General features: G+C 39.2%; 3 protein-coding genes across 4 annotated transcripts; 1 reads left to right on the forward strand and 2 right to left on the reverse strand.

Moving 5' to 3' along the window:
• The first annotated feature begins 1,887 nt into the window (after nt 1-1,887).
• LOC122654951 (zinc-finger homeodomain protein 11-like) lies at nt 1,888-2,784 on the forward strand. Its single transcript, XM_043849205.1, has one exon. The coding sequence runs from the start codon at nt 1,888-1,890 to the stop codon at nt 2,782-2,784; it is 897 nt and encodes a 298-aa protein (XP_043705140.1).
• Nucleotides 2,785-8,500: 5,716 nt separating this feature from the next.
• Nucleotides 8,501-11,652, reverse strand: LOC122653464 (auxin transporter-like protein 3). 2 transcript variants are annotated; one of them, XM_043847296.1, is made up of 8 exons: nt 11,412-11,650; nt 11,126-11,311; nt 10,610-10,722; nt 10,319-10,502; nt 10,141-10,238; nt 9,853-10,060; nt 9,124-9,381; nt 8,501-8,954 (listed from the first exon to the last, which is right to left on the reverse strand). In XM_043847296.1, the coding sequence occupies exons 1-8, from the start codon at nt 11,565-11,567 to the stop codon at nt 8,760-8,762; spliced, it is 1,398 nt and encodes a 465-aa protein (XP_043703231.1). In that variant the 5' UTR covers nt 11,568-11,650; the 3' UTR covers nt 8,501-8,759. The 2 variants fall into 2 exon arrangements, with proteins under 2 accessions (XP_043703231.1, XP_043703232.1); XM_043847297.1 differs by lacking the exon at nt 9,124-9,381 and having other exon boundaries at nt 11,412-11,652.
• A 2,218-nt stretch (nt 11,653-13,870) lies between these two features.
• Nucleotides 13,871-26,173, reverse strand: LOC122655796. Its single transcript, XM_043850135.1, has 7 exons — nt 26,145-26,173; nt 25,721-26,030; nt 23,978-24,095; nt 23,620-23,822; nt 23,510-23,537; nt 15,255-15,363; nt 13,871-14,080 (listed from the first exon to the last, which is right to left on the reverse strand). Exons 2-7 carry the CDS (start codon nt 26,000-26,002, stop codon nt 13,999-14,001), a joined length of 822 nt encoding a protein of 273 aa, XP_043706070.1. The 5' UTR covers nt 26,003-26,030; nt 26,145-26,173; the 3' UTR covers nt 13,871-13,998.
• Between the last annotated feature and the right edge of the window lie 991 nt (nt 26,174-27,164).

The following is a 27,164-nucleotide window of genomic DNA, read 5'->3' on the forward strand; positions in this document are numbered from 1 at the left end:
GTTGCAGGATCATGCATAGTTTCTTTATTAATCTTCGCACCCCCTTCTCTCCTTTTGTGCTTTTCATTTCCTAATCCTGTGTGGATCATTCTCTAAATGTATGCCAGTTTGTAACTCATTTTTTTCCGCAAGATATACCCTGTAGAGCTCAACTGCTCAATTGGGAAAGATCTCGGGGTGAGACTTTTCAATCACGCAACATTCATGGATTGCACAAAAATAGCTTGTGTGAATGCATCAAGGATTGCAAAATTTCTGACTTACCAGGTCGCTCATCCTTGAACTGACTGCTGAACATTTGATATCTCAACTTCGGGGACCCTTTTGGACAAGGTTTCTTAATCCTTTGGTGATTTTAATGGGTTTTGCAATGATAATTAGCATTGAATGTAAGTTCTGCTGTCTATTTGGTAACATCAAGCTACCAACTTGTGGAGACTATCTGTGAATATGGATATGCTTCTCTCTTTGATGAAGTGGTGCTATTTTTGTTTTTCATCCAAAAAAAGCTACCAACTTGTTAGTGCTTGCATTATAAATGTTTAGTTTTATTCTTGTCATTGTTGGGCTTGTAATACAGTCTACTACTGAAAACTTGTAATTTGAATGAGTATGTCTATTCTGGTAGAACCATTTAACATTTTATTAGATATGGTTTCTAATGATAGGTCTTGAGCTGCACATTGCTTGGCTGAGTTAGTGTGAATTAATGCACATATTGAATAGCGAATTTGGCGCCTGGGCAAATTTTAGCATACTAATTGCTAATAGGAGCTTAAGAGCAGAAAAATGAACATGTAGAAATATGACCAGTGAACAAAACTTGAAAGGGAGTTTGTTCTGTGCGAGCCGAGGATGCTGGTTCCCCTCCCCCCTCCCCCTCCAATGATTTGAAGTATCGGTATCAGATCGCCCGATATGGGTGATCCATACCGGTTTTGCACCTTGCCGATCCCGATACTGTGTCTTTATTGTATCGGTGACATAGTACAGACAACGGTTAAATCGGTCAAAGAACCTATTTTTAAAGGAAGATCAGGGGCAAATTTGTCCAATACAGCCGATCCTTGTTGATACCAATTCAATACGGTATTGGTTTCCAAGTTGAGTCCCGTGCACTAAAACCATGCCCGCCCACCCCCCTTTGGCGCTTGGGGAGGGGGATAGGAGCATAATTAGTAAATTCGTAATCTTGGTATCGAATTGGTTCGGGTGGATTGGATTGGGATTGCCCAAACTCAGGCCAAATATGACACTTGCCTTTGTTTTTTTGTTTAAAAAAATCTTTTTTTTTACCTTTTTACCCTTGTCCGTACAAGTGGATTGAATCGGGATTGGTTTCAGCCGATCCTGATCCGATCTAACCAAAATTGTTCGATTTGATCCGAGATTACTAACCTTGATTCGGATGGAGAATTATTTGAAATATTTCATTTAATTAATGGGTAATTTACACATACCACCCCGGAGGTTTAACGAAAGTATGATTTTACCCCCCAGTTTTGGAAAATTTTGTGTACCCCCTGAGGTTTATAAACGTTAACAAATAAACCCATTCCGTCAGTTCATGACTAATAGTATTAAAATCAAAGGGTAAAATTACAAAACTACCCCTTCAAGAAAGAAAGAAAAAAAAAACTCAGATTTTTGTTACTCATCTCTCAAGTCTCATCACTGATCATCAATATCCAATCCCATCATCATCTTCTTCTTCCTTGATCTCTCTTTCTCTCTGTTTCTGTGTCCACCCAAAGTCCCTCACCCAACCCAAGTCTCAGTCATTTTCCTTTCTTAGCAGCCGTTTCCATGGACATGGAATGAACCCTTAATTTCTTTGCTCCCTAACCAATCTCTTAAACCCTAACCCTAACTGTTTCAATTTTAACCATGAACTTAACCCTCAACCCCACCACCACCGCCAAAGCCCAAGAAACAGAATCAGATACACCACCACCGATCCAACTACCCAAGGCCACAGCAAACCACCATACTCCCAAGACCTTATCCATCCCCGACGGCATACTCAAGCGCATACAAAAAAAACCACCACCGCCAAAGCCCAAGAAACAGAATCAGATACACCACCACCGATCCAACTACCCAAGGCCACAGCAAACCACCATACTCCCAAGACCTTATCCATCCCCAACGGCATACTCAAGCGCATACAAAAAAAACCACGCTGCAAGCTTAGATGGCCCGGTTGTGCAGGTGTCGGTGTCGGTTATTTACAAAGAATGTCAGAAGAACCACGCCGCAAGCTTAGATGACCACGCCTTGGATGGCTGTGGAGAGTTCATGCCATCTCCCTCCGCCACCCTCACCGACCCAACTTCCCTCAAATACGCCGCTTGTGGATGCCACCGCAACTTCCACCTCCGTGAGCTTGAAGCAGCCTCACTCTCCTTCGACCTCCACCAGCACCACTACCACCCCTCGCCACATCCTTCTATAGCCGCTCGTGAGCGGAGTCCCAATTCACCTTCATCCTCCCCACCATCGCTCTCGTCTTCATACCACCCGTCTGCACCTCCAATGTTGCTTGCTTTAAGTACCAGATTGTCGGGTCCGTTAGATAACCATCAAATAGTTGCAGCAACGACAATGACGGCGGCAACCACGTCGACGAACTCAGATGGGCGGAAACGGTTCAGGACGAAATTCAATCAGGAGCAGAAGGAAAAGATGTTTGCTTTCTCGGAGAGGTTGGGTTGGAAGATGCAGAAGAAGGTGCCATTGAATTTTGTTCGGAGACAATGGCTTGCCCTGCAGATGGGTTGTTGAAGAAGTTTATGATGGATTCCATGGTTAAGGGTCCTGCAGATACAAGCCCATGCACCATGCCTCCTGCCTTTGATCCTCTGGTTATGCAAGCTTTTCTAAAAGAAAAAGAAGTTGTATTAAAGCAGGTGGAGGAAATGGAGAAGAAATCTTGAGGTCAACATTGTACGGTTGTCTTTTTGATTTTCAAGTCTTATGAATCCTAATCTTTGAAGACCTCCAACAGCATCGGTCTAGCTTCAGATTTCGCATGGCTCATGGTGGGTCGAATTGTCGCCGGAATCGGTGTCGGTTTTGCTCTCATGATCGCTCCGACTTGGATACCTCCAAGTCATCTTCCCCAATCGATTTGGGGAATATGCGTGGCAGGTTTTATTGTTTTTTGGGAAAGGGTAGTTTTGTAACTTTACCTCTTGATTTTAAAATTGTTAGTCATGAACTGACGGAATAGGTTTATTTGTTAACGTTTATAAACCTCAGGATGATACGTAGAATTTTTCAAAACTAGAGGGTAAAATCATACTTTCGTTAAACCTCAGGGATGGTGTGTATAAATTATCCTTAATTAATTTAAGAATTTTTTTTCAAAAATAAAACTTGAATTTGGGATTCAGCAATTATTCATTAGTCTTTTTCTTTTTCTTTTTCCAGACTTATTTGTTTACTTGTGGACGCTCGGCTAACATCAACATTATGAGTTTTGCGAGAGCTGGTCCCTAGTGGATTTTGGTGATGAGTCAGTTGCTTTCCGCTACAGAAGGTGGAACCAGTTGGCTAAGGGTTTGGCAATGTACTTAGGGATGTAAATGGATCGGATTTGGCTCGGATAGTGCTATAACCGCATCCGCATATGCATCCGCATCCGATTAGCTTTCGGACGGATTCGGATAATGCTAAACGGATACGGACACGGATATAGATCGGATATTTTATTCGTTTACATGTCAATATAGCTTTTCGAATAGCTATAGCCTATCCATATCCTTATCCGTTTAGCTTTCAGACGGATTCGGATAGTGCTAAGCGGATACAGACACGAATTTGGAAACGGATTTCGGCTATTCATTTACATCCCTAAGTGTACTTGGATAATAACCCACCAGCGTGGTCACCCTCTCTCTCATGCTCTCCTAACAAATGAGATGAGGAATGATAGGCGCCAGTGCACAGGAAAAAGCAAAGAGGGGGGTAATGGTCATCTCCCCACAAGTGAAGTGGAAAATGTGGGTTGAAGGTCATCACCTTTACACCATTGGTGTAGTATGTAGAGGTCAAGGTCGCAGTTTTGTGCTTGCAACAATGCAAAGTCCTCAAACCTCGCTTCCTTGATAGGCCTCCTAGACGGAAAGGTAGAGCTTATTTTACCATTCCAACACAAGGTCATTGGAACCATACTTCAAGCATTAGATTTCTTGTACATATAGAAAAAGGAACAAAGTTCTCTGTGGGAGAATGTATCGCCCACACCCAGACACAGAGGGGGCCAAAATAATTACCCCACTCCCCGTGAAAGGTGGAAATCCTGACCTCCAAGATGCCAACATGCACATTTTCATTGACCCGTGCATGTGCAAAGGGGCCATGCTCCCCTACGGAGAACATTGACACATAGAAAAATGCAGTTAGTGAATCAAAATAATAGTGTGACCATAAACAAGTATTGGAAAAAAAAAATTACTAAGATCATATGGACTGCCAAGGTATCACATATGCATAGTAAGGCTCTACATATGGTGTGGCCAAACCCCTTACATGGCATGACCAGACATATGATTACATGTGCAAAGGGTTGACACCCAAGTCAAAGTGACATGACCAGAAGGAGCTATACTGGTCCCTGGTCGGGTGGATTGGGTGCCTGATACCTTCCTAGCATGTAACCTTGATACTTATCTAAAGATTTGGACAGACCAAAACCTTATCCATTAGATTTCTTTCTCTTCCCAAAAAAGAGAGAGCCATTTATGGGCTCTAGATCCTTATCTAAGTGGTGACTCCCACAATAGAACTAGTGAGACATCAATTCGCCATCGCAGACCATGCGGGTATTTTCCTTATACCCACTCCCCCCACCCTCTACAACACCCCTCCCTTGATCCCTCCATAACTACCCCAGCCCACTGAAACTCCCCTCCCCTACCCCCCATGTAACTCCCTACCAGCTTCCTTACAACTCGACTAATTACTTGCTATCTCCAAGTATCTCAAAACTCTGCTCTCTTTACTTGCTTAAACTCCACAAACCTTAAAACTGCAATGGCTACCAGGAAATTGTATAAGTTACTTCAAGCAGAAGTTATGCAAATTCCCAAGATATGGTCAAGGTTAGGAAGTAAACAAGGATTCGACCAGCAACTCCGACCACTGGAATGGTCCTTTAGCATCACAAAATATAATCGCATGATTTCCAAACTTTTTAAGGAAGAAATGAAAGGATTATTAGAGAAGGTAAAAATAACCGTCGCTAAATGTATTATTTTCACATTGGTATTAAAACCTCTTCTAAATATGTTGATGATTGTACAAATAGTGTTGGTTTGTTTTACCTCCTCTAAAAGTGAATATTTCATGGTGGTTTCAGAAAATCACCTCCGAAAAGCGACCTTTAATATCATCCATGTCCAATGTTGCTCTATGGATCATAGTTGGAAAACCAAGTTTTGATTCGGGCAAGTCATCCGACTTGAGTCAAAAAAACATAAAACTTGTTCAAGAGTCCAAGTTTTCATTGACTCGGTGTTTTTGTTCAAGTCACGTGAAACTCACTAAGTCTGATATCATTTTTTGTTTTGGGTCATTCTATTCATAGACCATAAAATCCATAATTAAACAAAACTCTAGAAATTTATTCATTGTCTAAATATTACCCCTTTTTCTCCTTTTCAATTGTGAAGCAACTATAGCCTTAGTCCTTTCTCCCTTGGAGAATGAAGATATTAAATAAATAAAGACTCGCCCAAATCACTAGATTTTGAAGAAAAAAAAAAGTGGTAAGGGGTTGAGTAAGAAAAACCTGGCTTTCCAACTATGTTATGGATACAAAGATAGAACACGAATTTTATTGCCAACCCTAAAATAGCTTAGGAAAGTGAAGAATGATGATGATGCTATGACAATGGTGAAACTACTGATGACGACAACAACAACAAATACCTAGGCCTAACTCTCAAGAAAGATTTTTTTTTTTTTTTTTAGGTCTATCCTTTCTATCTATCTAATGGGACTTTAATTACAGTTACAAGAGATTTATTAACCACAACTTAAGGAAGGAGAGGAAAGGGAGGCTGAGGTGCCTTATGACACAAATGTGAAACAAGGGAATTGATCTCGTGACCTTCTAACAAAGTGACGATTACAATTCCAAGGGATCAACTTGTTTGACCAAATCCAATTTGCTTTCCCTGTCTTTGTCCCTGTCCCTCTGGGTTTCAGAGTACACTGACAAGGAAAAGTTGGGGGGGGGGGGGGGGACTCGTTTGGATCTGGATGGCTTCTTTAATGAGTTGGAAGGGTCTTTGCCCTTTACTCCTCAGTCCTTAGTGGGTCGCCATACCCTAAAGAAGGGACCTGACAATCACTTGCTAGTGACCAAAGAAGAGACCTTCAACCTGGGCCAAGCATTTAAGGACACACACACACACAATGTGTCAGATACATGCATTAGTCACACTCCCATGTGGACCTTATCCACATGATTGATTTTCATGACCCTGATGAAAGATTAGATTCCCATATCACCAGCTTACAACATGAATGAAGCCAAGGGTTTCCTTGGAAGCTTAAGGACTGGCCAGTCTTGGAAGCAACTTACATTTCCAAAGACACTAATTGGTCCCATCTAGGATTCTTCAGAGCCTCTATATGATCTATCTAGAGTGCATAATTGGATGGATTAGAAGATAAAAAGCATTTCTGATTGGCTTCTCATTTTGGTTTTCTTTTATAATTTTCAAAATTTAGGGAAAGTTTAGAGATCTCCATTTATCTTTGAAATTTCAATAATTGGTCAAAAAAGCAGTTTTTTCCATCCTGGATAATGTCCAATCTGTCCTGATCATCTCTAAACTAATCAGCAGCCACCAAACTGGCCCCACGCAAAAGAAAATCAGTTTGGGATGACAAAGCCCATGATAGGTGACTAGTTGACTACCTCAGAACTTTGTTCAAACTTAAAGACTTATAAGGGAATACCTCTCAGATCTTGCCCATGTTCTAATGTTTCTCACCAAATCATTTCCCCAGTTCTGCTTTCCCACTGGCTTTACTTGGTTTTGGACATATGATTCTGTACTGTGTTCTGGTCTCTCTGTCATGAAGGAGACTTTGCCTTTAGTTTCCAACTGACTTTAAAGGTATGGTTTGATGTGAGAAACAGTGAGAAGAAGGTCGTAGGGTGATTACCTTAGCAGCTTTTTATTATGCCCATTACCCATTTTGAGTGTGAAAGACTGAACTCTGGTATAGCCACTTTAGATACCTTAGGATAAGAAAATCATGATAAGCCAACCAATGAAAAGGGTCCAAAGGAGAACTAAAGCAGTCCTTTCACCCACCTGACCACTGTACCCAATCAATATGTTTTATATATGATAACCAATTTTGAACAACTTTTTTTTTCCTTTTCTTTTATGGGGTCATTAAGCCATTTTACATACAATTAAGCATCTTGTGGTCTGGACCTTAGGCTCTTTTGTTTCTTTAGTTTGGGTCTTGGGATAAATCCAAACATGGTAATCCAAAAACATCTTCTACTATAGGGTGTGGTTGGATAACTGGTATCCTTGTGGTGTTCCCATTTTCAATGTTTGGTGATCGGATCAGGTATGATGCTAGCTCTGACAAGATGACATTAGTGTCTTCTATCATCTTTGATGACTTTTGATGGATTAGCCGTCCTGTCTCCCCACGGCTTGCCGTAGCTTGGGATCAGTTGCAATTCATCCATAGAAGACCCCCTAGTAGTGGCGACATTGTAGTTTGGAATCTCTTCTCCGGCAAGAATTTCTCTTTTACTTCTGTTTGGGATTTAATTCGAGCTAAAGGGAATGATGTGCCTTGATTTAAAGTGGTTTGATTCAAATACCATATTCCTAGACACAGTTTCATCACCTGGCATGCTTTGTCAGTTACTCAATCTCCCTACCCAAGAGTTCCTCCTTACAAAAATCTCAACATCTAATAATTGTTGCTTCTATTGGAATGATATGGAAAATCTTGATCACCTCTTATTCAACTGCCCTTTCTCTATCTATTTGGAGAGTAGTGATCAATAATGTTATCCTTCTCACATTCTTTTTCCATCTTTTGAAAGCGAGTGGAGATGGATCAGACAGGAATTCGAAGGGAAATCGATTTGCATTCTTGCTGTCAAGATGATTTTCTGTGCCTCTATCTATCATATTTTGGTGGGAAAGAAACAAACGCAGATGGACTTCCTCCTCTTGCTCTTTCAATCAAATCTGGAATACTATTGAATTCGAGGTCAAAACAAAGGTTAACCATCTTAATGTTTTAGATTTGGATTTTCCCATCTTTTTTGTTATGAATAAATTTTATTGAAGAAAAGGAGAAACTATATACAACTACCCATAGGGGAACAAGAGGCAAAGCCTCAGCAAACAAACATCAAAAGAAACTAAATGAGCCATGGTGCATTTCTTAGGCAATCAAAACACAAAAAATGTAGAAGGATTAATGTACAAGCAAAACAGAGCTTAAATGAAAGAACCCCACAGAAATAGAGGGAGTTAAAAGTTCACTTCAGTGTACCAATGAAACACAACTTCCAAAAGCCAATCTCTTTACTAGAATTACTTTTACTTTAACCCCACAAAAACAAAGGAATAATACTTTCTTTAGAGGTATAACTGACACCCAACTTACAAATTACAAGAGGCAATCCTTTTGCATACTATAAAAAAGAAAAACAAGAAACTTCTTCTGTCCATTGATGGAACTGAATTAGATGAAACTACTTTTCAACTCTTATGAGGAGGGCACTGGTAGCACTTTGTGAAGAGACCAAATGTATCAACTTGTCTTATGAAGTTAAGCAAGCTTGCCCACCCTCCAAATCCAAATCCTACTATCAATACCCAACCAACCACAAATATATTCATAGCATATAAGCCTGTCCAACCTCCTAAGAATTCTGGGGGTCTTTCCACTGCATTCTGTTAAAGAAAATTTCAGACAATATAAAGATTATCAGTAAAGAAATAAATCAAACTTCTCATGATAAGAAAGAAAGAAAGAAAGTGGTGTGAGTAATCAAGACACCCACATGATGCATATTAGCTTGTCTAAAGTTAAAAATAATGATTAAGAGTTAAGCTGTTAAACCTCTCTAGCTGATGCAGGAGCAAAGGTTATCATGTGTGCTAAGGCAGGGATTACATAAACAGTAAAGCTGACAAGGAAAGCTCCAACAGTTGAGTTGATGGGGCCAAAGAAGGGGAACATGATTGCTAGAAACCAAATTGGGATAACCACAGGGAGTCTAGAGAGAGCCCTCTTGAATATGCTTTTTGTGTCATGCATGCCTATGAACTTCTCCCAAACAAAGTAAAGGGGAGTACAAGCGAATCCGAAAGTAATGAACTGCACCAAATCAAAGAATCAGATAGACAGTTTTGTTCTGAAACTATAGAATTCAAATTCTACAAAGCAATAAGTAATATACCCTTAAATCCATATTGATAGGCCTTCTTAATTTTGGTTATCAGTTAATCTTTTCTTTTTTAAAGAGGGGTTGCTGGGACTTGGGTAGAACTCCTCCTCAAAAGCTAGTCATTAAGGAGAGGGTGCCTTAGTCCTTGTAATCCTCCACATCAGGTCTCCCTCTCCATGTGGAGGCAGAACCAAGACCTTCCCTGAGGGATTTTCTCCATCTTTGGACTTGGGTAGAACTTATCCTTGAAAGCTAGCCATTAAAGAGAGGATGTCCAAGCCCTTATAAGTCTCCATATTGGGTTATTCACAATTATTGCTTTCGCGTGAGGGGTTTCATCTATATGAACCGCGATATTGCTTGCTCATAAAATCAATGAAAGATTATTGTATATTGCTAACCTGATGAATGAGCATGAGAATAACAGCACTGTCTCTGAATCCAGATCTTGGGAGCAAAGAGAAAGCATTAGAATGGTTGAGAAGCATGTCTCCGAAGGCCCAATAGACCGCAATTGCCGATGGTAGGGTTAAGGTCAGCACATAGATTGTTGCCAACAAGTATATTAGCTTGAACTTCTGTGGCTTCCACATTGCATGCATTATCTCCCTGTGATCAATAACCCATTATAGATCAGTGATGATGCATAGAATAGTTGCAGAGAGAAATGTAAATGAGTGAATTCCTACACTGTAACAGCATGTCCACCAAATGTATAGAGAATGTTAGTAGCTCCAGTGAAATACAGAACCATCTTGGTTGGGCCTGAATGCTTCACTCCTTCAACCTACTCAAATAGAAAGAATTGTAAGCTAGACAGTAAATAACAATAATATAAAACCTTAATGAAATTTTTAAGAATTCTACCTGTCCATGGATTAGAGAGGCAATGGTGAGATACCATGCAGTATAAGTAGTCATCAAGAGTCCTAAAAATGACCAAATTCTGTAATTATGGAAGGAAGGAATGAAAACAGTTGTTGCACAACAGGCTCCAAAGATATAAGTCCAAGTTCTCTTGTCAAAAGTTTCATTTATGTAGTAGATGTTACTGCATCATCATGGAGGACAGAAGAAGCATTAGTAGAATTACCACAACACTGTCTTCTTATAGAATAAAGAAGTTAATTAAAATAATGATTTAGAGTCACTAAGTACCTTGCACAGGCAATTAGTTGAATTACAGATCCAAAGAGAAGGAAAGTGCAATTGAAAAAGAGACCTGCATTCCTCCAGTGTTTCCCCAATAGCCCATCAAGAACTTCAAACCACTGCAGTGATGAACAAAATTAAGAAATTCAAGTGAAAGTCCAAAATATTAGGAATTCGGCACTCCTCCAGCCGTGGCGGTGGCGGGAGCTGGAGGATCCACCCCAGCAAAAACAGGGGTGTTTGGGTCATTTCATAGGTGAGCCCCCTATGAAATGACCAAACTTCCCCTGTTTTTGCTGGGCTGGATCCTCCAGCTCCCGCCACGGCTATAGGAGAGAACATGGGTAGAACCTATCCTTAAAAACAAGCCATTAAGGAGAAGGTGTCCAAGTCCTTATAAGCTTCCATATCGGGTTATCACATCTGATATAGGATTATTGCTTTCGTGTGTAACCCCAACACAAAAAGGGGTTGAGTGGGAAAAGATACTATCTTTTTCTAAGGTTCATACTTGATATATACCTGAATTACATGGTTTCTGAAGTCCACTTTTTCTCTCTCTTTCCTAGTACGGTACTCAACATAAAGAACACTAATAAGGTAAGCAGTCCAGCTACCCATCAATCCATAGAATAGTTGAAAAAGAATCCCAGAAACCATTCCCAGTTGTGAAAATGAATAAGGCAATGTGAGTAGTACTTGTGCCACCTGCATGTATATCACCCTCAACCAATCAAAACCCACAACACTAACATAAAAAAAAACCATAACAAATTAATGAAAATTGGTTATCTGTCAAGTTAATTACCTGGTTCGAAGCACAACTGAACCAAGCATCATAAACTGAACCACCATGCCAAAAGAACCTTGATAGGTTACTCTTAGCAGCCTTAGAATTGCTTTCTTCAGCTTCCATTTCGATATAGTTGCCGGCGATAACCGTCTCGACCTTTTCCGACGCCATTGTTGATCCTAAATGGTATTGAGAGAGGAATGAGGACTGAAGTGTAGAGATTTATAAGGAAATGGATAAGGGTGAGAGCTTCTCCTTCTCATTCTTCTTCTTCTACTACTACTACTGCTTTGGTGCTTATTTTTTTGAGTTTGAGAGATGGGGGTTGCTGTGGGGCCTGGCTAGCATGCAATGCACGAGCGGGGTGACCCACAAAGGGACTTTTAATCAAACTAGTCCATGTACATGGTTCATAAACATAACTAAAGTCTAAAAGTGTAAAGTAGGAAAGAGATATAAAGTTGGGCTTGAGAGACAGAGAATGAATGATTGCTTAGAGTTGGGTTTGTTAGCTTCACATGATTATACCACACGTTTGCCAACTGGCCCTCAGATCTAAAAATCCCTCAACTCGCCGCCCCAGGCCCTCTCTAGTCCCTACTCCTTTTAGGTTCCATTTGCCTTGAACCTATATTTTATTAGAATCTCATTCTTTATATATATATTTATGTGATTATTAACGGGCTATAATTATTCTTAAGTTTTTACCTAAAGTAGTTCTTCATTAGGGATACGACTTGACGTCATATTCATATGGTCGTCACATTGCTTGTTTATAGGAATGATCATTATTCCAAGATATAAGTATGAGTGTATATACGGTGTGTGCATTGAGTTGGATCACACGAGAGTCTTGCATGATGTTGATGAAGAACAAGATTTTCCTTAGAAGAATTTGATTGATCCTTGGACCTAAGAGGCCCTAGTCATTGTGGTTACACATCATGGAATTTGGCGCACCAATGGTTGTTGTCTCTCTTATTATATATCAATGTACTAGATTCATAGCATTTGATTATGAGCAAGAGACGCTAAACTCAACACGAAATTCACTATCCTATTGAGGAATATTGAGAAAAGAGAACGTTACGTATAATTGGACAGAAATCTAGATCCAGTAACATTTTTGTTAAGTTTTTACAAATTGTTTTGAAAACTGAAGTCAATTGTTAGTTTTATGGGTTCTTAACCCTAACTCAAGTGCTACCAAAAATAAAACCCTAATCTAGGTGACGATTTCTTATTCATTCCCTCTCTCTTTTTTAAAGAAATGAGATTAATACAATCCCAAATCTATTCTCCCGCCAGGAGTCCCTACCCATTTTCTTGTCGTACCATGGGACATACAAGTGTTGGGCAACATAGAGGATGCGTGGCATCCCTAGTCATAGCCAATAGGCCAATAGGGTAATGATTCTTATCAGGAAAAAAAAAAAAAAAAAAAAAAAAAAAAAAAAAAAAAAAGCCAATCGGGTAATGGCTTGCCCACTAAGGATGGTTCGGCTCTCTCTTCTTTTCCATCACTTTCTCTCAGTTTCCTCTTTGGCACTACTCCTCTTCACACCTACCTGGCACCGTCCTCACACTTACTAAAGTAAGCATGACACATCATCGACCCCATGATATGTGGTCTGCCTCAGTTCCCAGCAACGAGATGCAGGAGACCCTTCCCCCCAGCACCAAAGAAGGACCCCTCTTCTTCTATTGACCTTGCTGTGATTCTAGCATTGCATGATATCACTCACAGTCCTATTGTACCTTCGAAAGCATCTATATAATCATACCAAAACACCTTTAACCCTTTTTCCTGAAAACTTTTACCCTTACCATAAGATTCAAACTGGAAACAGAGCAACACAGAGGGTGCGATTTCTTTAAAAGGCTAGTTTACCCTTTTTTCCCCCTCCCTATTTACTCATAAAAGTTACTTCCTGAAGGAGCTGACTAAATTGGTCCAATGATGGAAAAGATTCTGTTACCCCCAACTAGTTTCAAAAGTAAGTTGTTTATCCAACAAACTTCAATAATGTCTTTCACATGATTTGATCAGATTATAAGTCTCACATCCCTGCTCTAAGTTATCTACACCTTATGGGTATCCCCACCCTGAAACCCTGTGTTAGCTCTGAGCACAGGTTTGCCATCAAGGATAAGCTTTGAATTCCAATGAGTGCCTTCGAAATGATTACAATGTGGGTTTTCTGTAATGGACCATAGATTCATGTTTCCTTTAAAACAAGGTATTTTTAGGTAAACAAGCCATGTTTATTTGAAATATTTGAGTTCTTCAGCTCTTCAATTTGAAATCTGCAAACACCAACAATTTTTTCCACCATTAATTACAGTAAACATCAGTGTGTGATGAATCGATTCCCAATGAAACGATAGTTTTGCTCTCATATTCGAGTTGCAGAAATAAGTAATTACAAACTTTCAAACCAGAGAATGGTGGTCACAGCTAATTGATATTTCAGAATGCAAAAGCCATCATCATTTACAAGGAACATCACCTGTACATGAAACCCAACACAAGGAAATATCAATAATTTATTTACAGGTTCTACTTCTTTTCATACAATTGCTGATAGAAATCATCCTATGCTCAGAGAGCCCTAAGAACAATTTTGCTAGTTGCTGTGACACCCTTAGCAGCTGCTTTCAATATAGCACGATGTCTGTACAACCTGTAATCCAAAATTCATGCAAAGAAATTAGGAGTCATGAGAATCCTAAAGACTGGTCATTTACCAAAAGATAGAAGCTGTCCAATGTCCTCTCTTAAATATTTCTTTGAAGATACAACACTACTTACTTGATCCATTGTTAGTTATTTATTTACAGGACCAAGTTTGATCCTATGATATATACAGGTGCAGTATGCTAAGCCAATACCAAATGCATATAAATGACAAAACAAACCAAACGTAGATACATGGCACCAATTTTGTGGTCAAAGAGATCAATAACATCATATTTATAATCCACTTCTATTTTTTTTAAAACCTTAAATTTTGTACTAATAAATATGTCACATTTAATACATTAAAGTAAACCAACCATTCAGATATACTGACATAAAAGCATTCTAACCATACAATGTATATATATATATATATATATATAGAGAGAGAGAGAGAGAGAGAGAGAGAGAGAAAATCTTGTTGGTAACCTTACTTTTTTGCCCTTTCAGCAGTATAACATAAAAACAGCATTGAATACTACATTAAATAACTTTCAACTTTTTGAAAATCCTTTTTTACCCCTACATTAAATAATTTTTGGGAATTAGACAAGGGGCAATTAAAATAAGGTTACAACTTCTTAGTTGGTGACAAGTCATGCCATTGGGTCATCTTCCAACTATGTCATCTTCCTTCAAGTGTGTATCCATGTAATAAGGTAATGATTACCAACATTGACTTTTAGTGTTTCAAGTGCAATCCAGAACTATTCGTATTGCACAACGGGATCAATACATTAAGAACTTAAAACATATGTTAACACCTATGTCTTAGTTTCTACTCCAAAGGTTATCTGCATAAACACCCCTAGGAATAAAAAAGGCGTACCCAGTACACAAGGCTCCCGCCACTGCAGGGTCTGGGAAGGGTCACAATGTATGCAGCCTTACCCCTGTTTTCGCAGAGAGGCTGTTTCCAGACTCGAGCCTATGACCTCTTGGTCACAATGGAGCAACCTTACCGTTGCACCAAGGCCCACCCTCATAATTTTGTATTACTTGGGAGATGGTTGTTCTGGTTTTCCTTGTTCCAGTGTATACATGTGTGTGATCTGTCGATAACATACAGTAAGGTTTTTAATGGAATGCCACAAAAAAAATAAAAGAAAAAACTTTACCCAGACAGAGCAAGTCCCCAAGTTGATAAAGCATAAAACATCTTCCCAGCATGCCAAACGTTTAGCATCTTCTCCCATTTGTTAATGCCACCCAAGGCTTTTGCTATAGCTGCAAGCAAATTTCAAAAGGTGAGTATAACATAACTGATGATTTTAATGACACAGTTAAGCAACAGATGCCAACCTCAACACCTTAACCACTATCACAATGATGGAATAAGAAATCATAAAACAGAGAACATGCATCAAGTAGACATTGATCTTAGCTTGATGTGTATAAACAATCTGTACTGCCAAAAATAAATAAGTAAATAAAACAGCTGAAATTTCGTGGGCACAGCACAGCCACTCCAAATAACAATTCAAATTTCCATTCCCGAAGACCCCCCCCCCCCCCAATGAGAATTGTGGGGTGGATACTGGATACTCATACTTGGGTATCCACAGGTGTGGTAGGGTAGGGTAGGGTAGGGCTGATTTTGGCACTCGTCACATGGCAGTGACAAGACGCTAAATTTCTCGTGCCAATTCAGGACTCATTGACGGACTTTGCTGATTTGGTGCCAGAGGATTTACCAGATGCATTGCCACCTATGTGAGACATCCAGCATGCCATTGACTTGGTGCCGAGGTCGGTGATACCCAACTCACAAGCCTACAGACTTAGCCCAGCTGAGCATACAGAGTTGAAAAGGCATGTGGAAGACCTACTGAAGAACAGCTTCATCCAGGAAAGCATGAGTCCATGTGCTGTACCAACACTCCTCACCCTCAAAAAAGGATGGGTGGTGGCACGTGTGTGGACAGCAAAGACATCAACAAGATCAAGTCAAGTACCAGTTCCGTATTCCTAGACTTGACGATATGCTGGATATGTTAGCAGGTGTTACGGTCTTTTCAAAGATCGATTTGAAGAGTGGTTATCACAAGATGCGGATCCGGCCTGGAGATGAATGGAGGACTGCCTTCAAGACAACAGATGGCTTATAATTATGCCTTTCAGTCTCACTAATGCTCCTGATACTTTCATGAGAATCATGACGCAGGTACTTAAACCCTTCACTGGTAGATTTGTAGTTGTGTATTTAGACGATATTTTGGTGTACAGCAAAGCAAAGGAAGATCACTTAGACCATCAAAGGCAAGTAATGTGAGTTCTATGGAGAGAGAAGCTCTACATCAAGTTAAATAAATGTTCTTTTCTGCTACCCATAGTTATATTTCTTGGGTTTATTGTATCATCTACTGGAGTGGAGACGGATCCGGAGAAAGTTCAGAGTATTATGGACAGACCAGAACCTAAAACACTAATAGAAGCCAGGATTTTCCATGGCCTTACTTCTTTTTATCGCAAGTTCATTCAGAACTTCAGCAGTACCATCCTACCATGGCCCCTATTACAAAGTGTATGAAAACCAGCAAGGGCAAGTTCAAGTGGACACCTGCAGCTAACAAAGCCTTCAACCGTATCAAGAAGAAGATGACAGAGGCCATTTTTCTATATGTTGGACACCATTGGCCGATCTACAGCCTCACTGAGTCTTTTTTTTCTCTGTCCAAAACTTAATTATTTTAATTTCTGAAATTTTAACATTATTTTAAAAAAATACATAAATTTCAGAAAAATAGGGGGAAATTGTCTGTTTTGGTTTGTAATTCCTTTAAAATTGATGAAAGCATTGTTGTATCTCAAACTGAAATTAAGAGAAAAATATAAGAGTTAGGGGGAAAATAGGAAATAGCTATATGATTGTTTTAGGAGTTTGAAATGACGTCGAGTAGCTAATATTTTTATGTAACAATGTAAAAAGTAAGAAAGCAACAGCACAATGGCTGAGAATGGAGGTGGAGATATAGCCTGGATGCATGGAGAACCAATAGGAAACAATAAGAAAAAGTCACGGTGTAGGTATTGTAATAAGGTGCTAAATTCTGGAGGGGCCACTAGGCTGAAGCAGAATTTGGCTGCTGGGTACAGCGATGTGGCCATATAATTAAGTTATGGAAAGAATATGATATCACAATATCAAAACCTAAAAAAGAAAAAGATCTAACCTCAGGTTTAACCGATAAGAATGTAATCAGATCTAAGAAAGTGAAAAAGAATCAGAGTATAAAGAAAGAGATGGAGGAGAAGAGTAACAGGTATAGAATAGAAGGTCTGAACCTAGCACTGATAACAATATAATGTAGTCTGGCATCCAAAAGTTCTCAATTAGAGAATATTGGATTCCAATCTGCTCAAAGGCCCACAGATATATACACGAATAGGTACTGGTTTGAAAAGGCTGTAATGAGAACAAAACAGAATAAAATAGATGAGAATAGGAGCTAAAACAATAAAGTAGTTCCGACTATCGACCAGAATATAGAAGCTGAAACTAGTTAATCTTAAATCAGATATTGATTACATATATATATACAAAAACAACAACAACAACCATAACCTTATCCCAACTAAATGGGGTCGGCTACATGGATCCGAAGAGGCTATGATAGTAAAAGAAATAAGAGAAGTAATAAGAAGTACAAGAAGTAAAAGAGAGAAGAATAGAAAATATGTAAAGGAAAAAAAAAGGTCAAAACAGCATCCCAAGAACATTCCCCTACGAGGGGTCGGCTACACGGGTCTAGTCCTCCAAACAACTCTATCTACGGTCATACTAGGATTGAGCCCTACCGCAAGCATATCCTTTCTTACCACTTCTCCAATAGTCATCTTAGGCCTGCCCCTACCTCTTTTAGCTCCGTCAAACTGAATCTGGTCACTCTTCCTTACCGGTGCATCCATAGGTCTCCGTTGGACATGACCATACCACCTCAAGCGGCTCTCACGAATCTTGTCCTGGATTGGTGCAACTCCCAATTTGTTTCTAATACAATCATTCATTACTCTATCTCTCCTGGTCTTGCCACACATCCTCCTCAACATCCTCATCTCTGCTACACTCATCTTATCTATATTACTCTTCCTAACTGCCCAACATTCCGCTCCATAAGTCATGGCTGGTCTTATAACTGTCCTATAGAATTTTCCTTTAAGCTTAATAGGCCTGCGTTTGTCACATAACACTCCCGATGCACCTCTCCACTTCATCCATCCTACTTTAATTTTGTGGGAAACATCATCCTCTATATCACCCTCTTTGTTAATGGTTGACCCCAAGTATCTAAAGCATTCACTTTGTGGTAGCACTCACTCCTCAAGTTTCACTACTTCATCACCTCTCCTAGTTTGACTGAAGTTACACATCAAATACTCTGTCTTTGTTCTGCTTAACTTAAAGCCTTGCGATTCCAAGTTTGATCTCCATAACTCTAGCTTTGCATTAATCCCTTCCACTGTCTCATCCATCAAAACAATATCATCAGCAAAAAGCATACACCAAGGGACCTCATCTTGAATGTGTCTGGTTAAATCATCCATTATGAGTGCAAACAAATAGGGGCTTAGAGCTGATCCTTAATGTAACCCAATTGTTATAGGGAATTCACTACTTTGGCCCTCTGCAGTTTTGACACTCGTCATCACGCCCTCATGCATGTCCTTGATTATGTCCACATAGTTACTTGAGCTCCTAAATGAGCTCTCTAGGGACTTTATCATAGGCCTTTTCTAAGTCAATAAAGATCATATGGAGGTTCCTTTTTGTAAGCTCTAAATATTTCCATAAGTCTCCTTAAAAGGTAAATAGCTTCTGTCATGGATCTCCCTGGCATAAAACCAAATTGGTTCTTCGATATAACAGTTTTTCTTCTTAAGTGAACTTCAATGATTTTTTCCCAAAGTTTCATGGTATGACTCATTAGTTTTATGCCCCTATAGTTATTGCAGTTCTGGATATCACCTTTATTCTTATAAATTGGGACTACAATGTTTCTCCTCTACTCATCTGGCATTTTCTTTGTACTCAAAATCTTGTTAAACAACTTGGTTAGCCAAGATATCCCCCATGCTCCTAAGCTCTTCCACACTTCAATTGGGATCTCATCCGGTCCCGGTGATTTCCCAACCTTCATCTTCCGCAGGGCCTCTTTAACTTCAGCCTCACCAACTCGTTGTAGATGTTCATGACGTGTGTTGGCTTCAAGACTAATCCTCTCCACTTTTAAATCCATCCTATCGGAAGATAGCTCCATTAAGTAGGTTGTAAAAATATTCACCCCATCTCTCCATAATGTCCTCATCTCGTATTAATACTCGACCTTCCTCACTTTTAATGCATCTAACATGATCCAAATCTCTGCTCTTCCTTTCTCTTACTTTGGCTATCCGATAAATTGTATTTTCCCCTTCCTTTGTATTAAGTTTTTTATAGAGGTCATCATATTTTTTTGCTCTTGCTTTCCCCACAGTTTTCCGAGCTTCTTTTTTGGTTGCATAATATCTCATCTTATCATCTGCCTCATTAGTCCTTTGCCAAGTCTTAAAATGAGCTTTCTTAGTCTTAATGGCTGCTTGAACTTCATCATCCCACCACCAAGTCTCTTTAGGGGTCACACACATACCTTTTGAAATCCCTAGGACTTCTTTAGCAACCTTCTTAATACAAGTCGTCATCTCAGTCCACATCTCATTGGTATCTCTCTCAAAATCCCACTTTCCTTGTAGAGCTACTTTATCGGAAAATGACTCTAAGAAAACTCCTTGGAGTCGCCCCAATCTTATCTTAGGGCAAACTTGTTTTGCCTTCTTACGTTGTCCCATACTGAGGTACATATCTAAGACCATCAGTCGATGTTGGGCGGTTAAGCTCTCTCCTGGTATAATCTTACAGTCCTTACATAAAGGTCTGCCAGACCTTCTTGTTAGGAAAAAATCTATTTGGCTTACATGGTGCCCACTCTTGTAGGTAATTAAATGTTCATCTCTCTTTTTAAAAAGGGTATTTGCAATGCACAGGTCAAACGCTATCGCAAAGTCTAACACTGATATCCCCTCTTCATTCCTCTCTCCAACTCCGTATCCTCCGTGAACCTTTTCAAAGCCTCTACGATCCCTGCCCACATGTCCGTTAAGATCCCCTCCAATAATAATTTTTTCTCCTGAACCAAAACCCTGTACTAATCCATCCATGTGCTCCCAGAATTGTATTTTAACACTCTCATCCAAACCTGCTTGGGGTGCGTACGCGCTAGCAATGTTGATAACCTCGTTGTCTAGCACCAGCTTGATAGATATGATCCTATCCCCTAATCTTTTAACATCCACTACTTCGTTCTTAAGGTCTTTGTCCACAACTATGCCCACTCAAGGACCATAGTTTGAATCATCTAATGCCTTCGCTTTGTGACCCTTCCATCTAGTTTCTTGAATGCATGCCACATTAATTCTTCTTCTTCGCATAGCATCAATCAACTCCATATTCTTACCCGTCAAAGATCCGATGTTCCAGGATGCAAATCTAATCCTACGCTTATGAACATGATTAGTACTTGAAGACATGATATAAAACAAGATAAGGGATAATCAAAAGATAGTAGGATCCATGCAAAAGGGATTGGTAGTATAGAATATAGTGCCGGCTGCCTACCTGACGCACTAGTATAAGATAACGACTATATAATATAAAGGTGTAATTTAAAAAGAAATATGATTTATAGGGTAAAATTTTAAATCCGAGCAAAGTGAAGATAAGCACGACATAAGCCCAAGAAAATAAAAATTAAAAATAAAATAAAATAAAATAAAAACAAATATGAGGGGTAAGCAATAATCAACAATCAGGGTGGGGATTTAGAAGCAACAATGGAAAGAATAGTATATGGCAACAATGTAAAAACAATGTATAATAAAATAGGTAATAGAACAGGGTAATAGAACCAATAAACAGTAAACAACAGCCAGGATGTTAGACTAATATAAAGCACATTGATGGAATTAGAGGCAACAATAGAAAGAATATTATATAGCAACAATGTAAAAATAATGTACAGCAGAATATGTACTAGAACAGGGTAATAGTATAAGCCACAATGTAATAAGACAATATATATCAGAGCAAGGTAATATATAGCAAAACAGGGTAAAGTAACAAAGACCCTTCACAGTATGAGGCCAACATGTATCGAGTTCGCTACCCAGTATAGAGTAGAAAATGGTTTACCAGTTTCGGAAAGGCAAGCCACAATTTAAATTTCGGACTAAACACTACAGCGTAGTAGTGTATTGTAGCGAATTCAGAGGAAATCGTGGGTCGAGAAAAACGCTGTCGATATAGCTAGTGGCTGAGAGAAGAAATCAGGGCTTGGGAGGAACACTGTGGAAATTGAGAAATCAAGAAATCACGTTTAAGTGAGTGGTGGAGGAGAAAGAGGGATCCTCAGGAGCTATGGATGGCTGTGGAATAATCCGGGAGGTGCGCTTGGGTGTGAGGTAGGAGAAATCAAAGAGATAATCTGATTGAAGGAATCAAAGTTGAGGAAACTAGAAGGAAAATACCGAGCTCAAGGACAAGCCTTGTGAGAGATAAAAACTAAAATGGAGAGGTGGTGCTTAGGTTTGGTGGCGATAATTGAGTGTTGGGTTGAGACAGATCAAGGTTAAGACATAATGGTGTAGGTGTTATCAGACGTATGGGAGACTCGAGATTGGAGAGGTAAGTCGAAGGGTTTAGAGGTGATGTAGTCTACGGCGAGGTTGTGGGGTAGAATCGGTTTGGGCTAGGCTGTGGAGAGGGATCGTGGATTTGGAGAGGAATCATGGGTAGGAAAGAGGTAGCAAGTGTAATCGAGGGTTTGGAGCAGGTGTAATCACAGGTTAGAGAGAGATTTGTGGGAGGAGGTAGAGAAAACCAGGGGTAAGAGTGCTGTGATACTTACCTGGTCTGGGTGTATTGTCCTTGAGTTTCACCAGATAACCAGACCTTGTAAGCCTGGGAAATGGCTCACTGATGGAGCGATGAGGCCGTCGGAGTGAGCGAGGAGCTCACCGGTACCCTGGACTCGCTAGGGAATTTCGGAGCAAAATGACCGTTAGCACGAGAGAGCGAGAGAGCGAGAGAGCGAGGGACCTGAATACATATATATATATATATATATATATATATATATATATATATATATATATATATAAACAACTGATAATATAGTTTCAGAAGCAATGACAGGTCAGGAGATTAGTTGCCAGTATACAGAACTGCTACTGACCTGCAAGAATGATTCAGATCTGGTTTCCAGCACTAGAATAGCCAACTGAAAAGAAGAACCAACCTTTGCTGGAGAGAGAGAGAGAGAGAAGCAGAAGACAACCTAGCTGCTGCCCTAGGGAGAAAACAGATCGACAACAGGGAGAAACAGGGGTGCGTTCTGCAGAGAAGACGGAGAAAGAGAATAGAGGTCCATGGGAAAGAATGGGGGAGAGAGAAGAGTTTCACACTCTCAGCTTTTCAAATTAAATAAATCTTTTCATTAACTATCAATTGGATCTGTTTACAGCCTTTGATAGAAAACAGAAAATAGAATCCCTCTTGGCTTCAACTTCCTAAAAAGTATTTACAACTAATAATTAAATAAAGCTTCCTATCTAACTTAAGGGAGGGGGATTGCCATGCCACCAGTGTAGAATATGCTTCTGAAGCACACAAATGAGAGGAGTGTGTAGGCATTTCTGTCAGAATGGATCAGGGAGGTGGAGAACAAAAGAAAAAAGGAAAAAAAAAAGTGCAACAAAAAAAATCCCTGTGAGAGCGTGCAGGCTAAACTGGTATGTACAACAGTTTCCGATATCTTAAAGTACTCTTCTATACTAAACCCACAACCAGAATGGGCTCCACAGCTTTAACAGCTAGTTTTTAATATATTTAAAATAGAAAATTATAAAAAACCAATATTTAAAATAGAAAATTATAAAAAGACCCTGAGAATTAGAGAAAACTTATCTACTATTAGCTACGAATCACCAGACTTGGATGGCCAGTATTTCTTAGGAATTGGCTTCCTAAGCCTCTCATATTTATTTAGCCAATCCAATGTTACTGCATCCAATATAATGCTCAAAGAACACCAAAAAAAAAAGTACCTGTTATATCGGACTACCAAAACATTCTTATAAATGGATGGGACGACCAGAACTCGTACATATATTTCACCAAAGAAAAGGGGGTGGGGGGCTAATTCAATAATATCCATTTCAGATATAACGCCAACTTAAAGGAGTCACATCTAATATTTGCTTGACAAACAGAAGTTCATTTAATCATGAGCGCCCAAAATAAGTAGCATCTTTGGATTTAAGGATTCAATTACAAACTTACTTTTCTGCAGTTCCTCTGGTGATAATTTCTGCATAGTGGAGTGGAAAATCTACGTTAGACATTGTCATTAAAAGCAAAGACATCACAAAAGATTTTGGTACCTTCTATACCTTAGCTTTTGGGTTGGAGAGAATGCATCTGGCCATGAAATTTGCAACTCCCTCCACCACATGTTCCTCACCAACAATCACGTAATTTTCATCATCTAATCCACTCAACTCTTCACTAATTTTTTCATCTGAGACCCACACCCACCAACTGGGTTCTTCACGATCAAGACTAACCAGAACTTCCACTGTTTGCAAATCAGCACCTAATTCAAGAATGAAAACCAATACAAAGAATATTTAGTGAACAAAACTATATCAAAAAAAAATCTGGATAGCTGAAATTAAACAAAAGTTTGAAACTAGCAACACTAAAGCTGCAAATATAATTAACAATAACATATAGAGGAAACCAGATCACCTGTGACTTCTTTGAAAGGAAAATTGTTGCTAGCCACATCCAATGATTCTTGATGGAGTGACTCAAGTTTGCTCAAGAACTTTTTAGAATCCACAGTAGCTACAAGACGTTTGTACAGCTGAAAATTAACAAAAGATGCCCACATGCATTTTAGCTTCCCAGTTTTATTCGAGCTTGCAACTGCATAAATTATTAACATTCCAAGAGTAAAAGCCTTGGAGGAACTATTCTATGGAGGAAAAAGAACAGATGCCAAGAAACCATCAGGTCTCCTTACTTGGGAGGAACAGAGATATAAAACCAGACAAACAACCCACTACGGATTCTTCCCCCCCTCCCCTCCTCCCCCCACCCCCACCCCCAAAAAAAAATTTATCTAAATTGCCACCAAAAGGATTTTGTTCAAAATCTGAATTGAGCACAAATTTACAAACATGTTGATATCTCTATGTCTACAACATTAAAAAAAAATTACATCTTGCAACAGTCAAGGTTGAATACATAGTTTCAACCAAATTGACATCTGAAATCAATAATCATTTGAACAAAATCAATGTCTGAAACAAAGTTCCTTCAGAGGATCTTACTACCTACCTATCCATGGGAATTAAGCAACTGACAGATTAGAAAAAAACCAACTCACTCCAAACAGCTCAATGTAGTAGGCTAATACCACATTACCACACATGCCACTGGACAAACAAAGGAGGCGCTTTAATCTTCTTCCTCTATAACACAGAGAACATCTATCAGCAAGTCTAATCTCCTTCCTTTCAGGAATTCAAAAGCAATGACTTTATGAAGGGCTGCTGTCAACAAAAGAATCTCTACTCTTTGAGGCACTCTAGCCCACCAAACACAAGCCATCCAAATCTCTACGTAGAGTCAAATATGACTTGAATAAACCTCCTGCAACTTATAATAAATGACCATCTATCTCAACTCAGCTCAACTCAGCCCTATCCTAACTGAATGGAACCTTACCCCCCAATCAGCTCTATTCAAAGTCATACATGTAACAATGCCTAAGCTATGCATGTCTTTCCTCCCCACATCTCCTAGAGCCATTTTAGGTCTACCCCTGGCTCTTTTAGCTCCTTCAATCTGAATTAAATTACTCCTCTGTACTGGAGCATCTAAAGAACTCTGTTGCACATATCTATGCCACCTCAAACGACATTCTCACATCTTATCATGTGTTGGAGCTACTCCTAAATCAGCTCTAATATGATCATTCCTTATTTTATATACAGTTTGGATGCCAGTTTTATTTGCTCCAATTAATCATTCTAACTGTACTGATATTATTCTGACAAAAGAAACAAATCATAAAAAATCCAACAAAGGGGAAAAACAAAACAAAACAAAAGCTACAATTTTATACTTCAAACTAAAAATAATTCAAATCTATATCTACAGTTTGGATGTCACAAATCTAATATCTTGGGATTTTATATATTAAAAAAAATAAAAATAAACAAACATCACAGATGACAATCTATAATTAAAATAAGACAGTATGATTTAAAATTAGTTCCTCAAAAGGAACAATTTGATTAAGTGCAACGAAAATTACAGATAATCATCTAATTGTTCTGAAATTCTTCTATCAAGCCAAACAAATCATGAAAAAAAAAATCAACTGGAAAAGATGCAAAAGCAAAAAAATTTCTAATTCAACTAAAGATAATTGAAAACCCTAGCTAGCAAGAGAACAATTCCAAAGAGCCAGATTGTACGTACATCGGGAGGGCAATCTTTCAATAGAGAAGGGGATTTGGAAATCTCTTGGAGAAGGCTGATGTTCTGTTCAAGTAAGCCTCGGAGGCGTTCATTCTCGGAGCAGAGAGAAGCCAATTCGCCATTCTCTGATGATGGACACTTTAGGTCGTCAGCAGCAGAGTGATCGTCGTGATGGCGGTGATGGCGGTAATGCTCAAGTGCGCTCCAGGTGACATCTGCCACCTCCATGACCGTTCCCACCACTTCCAATGGGTGGCTGATGCTGCCATGACCGTGGCTCATCTCTCTCTCTCAACCCCTGAACTTATCGAAATCGCAGAAAAACGTTGGGTTCAAAATCGCCGGAAAATGTTAGATTCAGAAGACGTGAGACATTGAATGTCCGTTACAGGAGAATATAAGGATCTGATATTCTGGCGACTTGTTGCGCACCTTCCGTGTCCTCACAAGGAAGTACCAGGGTTTTAAGAATCGGATCTGTGAATCGGACGATACGTATCGGTATCTCGATTTCTCCCGATTCAACTGTGCCAATTCACACCCAATAACCTTAAAATCCCCTGTTTTTGAATCTGAGAACCGATTCTAGGGTTCTTGAGCACCTATTTCAATCGTTTTCGATTGGAATCGGATCAGAATCGTCAATAACCGATTCTATTTCCGATTCCTTGTATTTTTTATTTTTTTATTTTTTTTTGGAGTAAAGATTCCTTGTATTGAAACCTGCAAGGAACTTCGTTTGACCATTACTCTGTCTTACGAAAACCAAGCTGTGTTTGGAACCACGACAATAGAAAAAGAAAATTTCTTGGCTCCAAAGGTTCTCTTACACGGAGTTTGGTTGTTTAGACATGAATAGAAAAAGGAAAAAAAAAAACAAAAAGAGATCTAGTCATCTAGATTAAAAAAGAATAGGAATTAAAATAAACAAAAAATTTTATTTGTTTTGTTAACATAGAAAAGAAAAGAGAAAGAAAAAAATAAAAATACCATGATAATAAATTTAGGAGAAACGAAAGGCTTTTGAGAGAAAAGGCGCCACATGACTGTGAAGTATCAGACCTCGTAAAATGTGTGGATTTCTTAGAGGTTATTCAATGGATCGACGACCTTGAGAAGCACGATTTGTGGCCTTGGGAACTTGTCGCACTGATCTAGGTTTGCTAATACGGCTAGCAGACTTCGATATAAGAGTTTAATTTATGTAATGGAATTTGAATATTGGTATTATTATCAAAAAAATAACTATGTCCGAGAATGTAAGAGCTGCACTTTGACACAGAGAAGGGTGAAATGATCACTCTACTCTCATGAAAGACTAAAATGTTAACATTATTGATGCTTCCATAAACTCCCCCATTGGCCTGTGTTAGCACAAGGACCATGCTTCCATACAAAGAACAACATTTCCTATTATGATTTCTTGTTCCATTTTATAAAAAAG

Source organism: Telopea speciosissima, chromosome 3, assembly GCF_018873765.1.
Source record: "Telopea speciosissima isolate NSW1024214 ecotype Mountain lineage chromosome 3, Tspe_v1, whole genome shotgun sequence".
Taxonomy (NCBI): Eukaryota; Viridiplantae; Streptophyta; class Magnoliopsida; order Proteales; family Proteaceae; genus Telopea; species Telopea speciosissima.

Bases quoted from the DNA above. Each gene is read 5' to 3' on its own strand.
- LOC122654951 (XM_043849205.1), top strand. From the start codon at position 1,888: ATGAACTTAACCCTCAACCCCACCACCACCGCCAAAGCCCAAGAAACA.
- LOC122653464 (XM_043847296.1), bottom strand. From the start codon at position 11,567: ATGGCGTCGGAAAAGGTCGAGACGGTTATCGCCGGCAACTATATCGAA. The intron at 10,239-10,318 runs GTAGAATTCTTA...CTATTTGAGTAG, and splicing joins CCTCTCTAATCCATGGACAG to GTTGAAGGAGTGAAGCATTC. The intron at 10,061-10,140 runs GTAGGAATTCAC...TATTGATCACAG, and splicing joins GGTGGACATGCTGTTACAGT to GGAGATAATGCATGCAATGT.
- LOC122655796 (XM_043850135.1), bottom strand. From the start codon at position 26,002: ATGAGCCACGGTCATGGCAGCATCAGCCACCCATTGGAAGTGGTGGGA. The intron at 15,364-23,509 runs GTAAGTTTGTAA...ATTTGCTTGCAG, and splicing joins ACCAGAGGAACTGCAGAAAA to CTATAGCAAAAGCCTTGGGT. The intron at 14,081-15,254 runs GTAAAGTTTTTT...TTTGGATTACAG, and splicing joins TGGGGACTTGCTCTGTCTGG to GTTGTACAGACATCGTGCTA.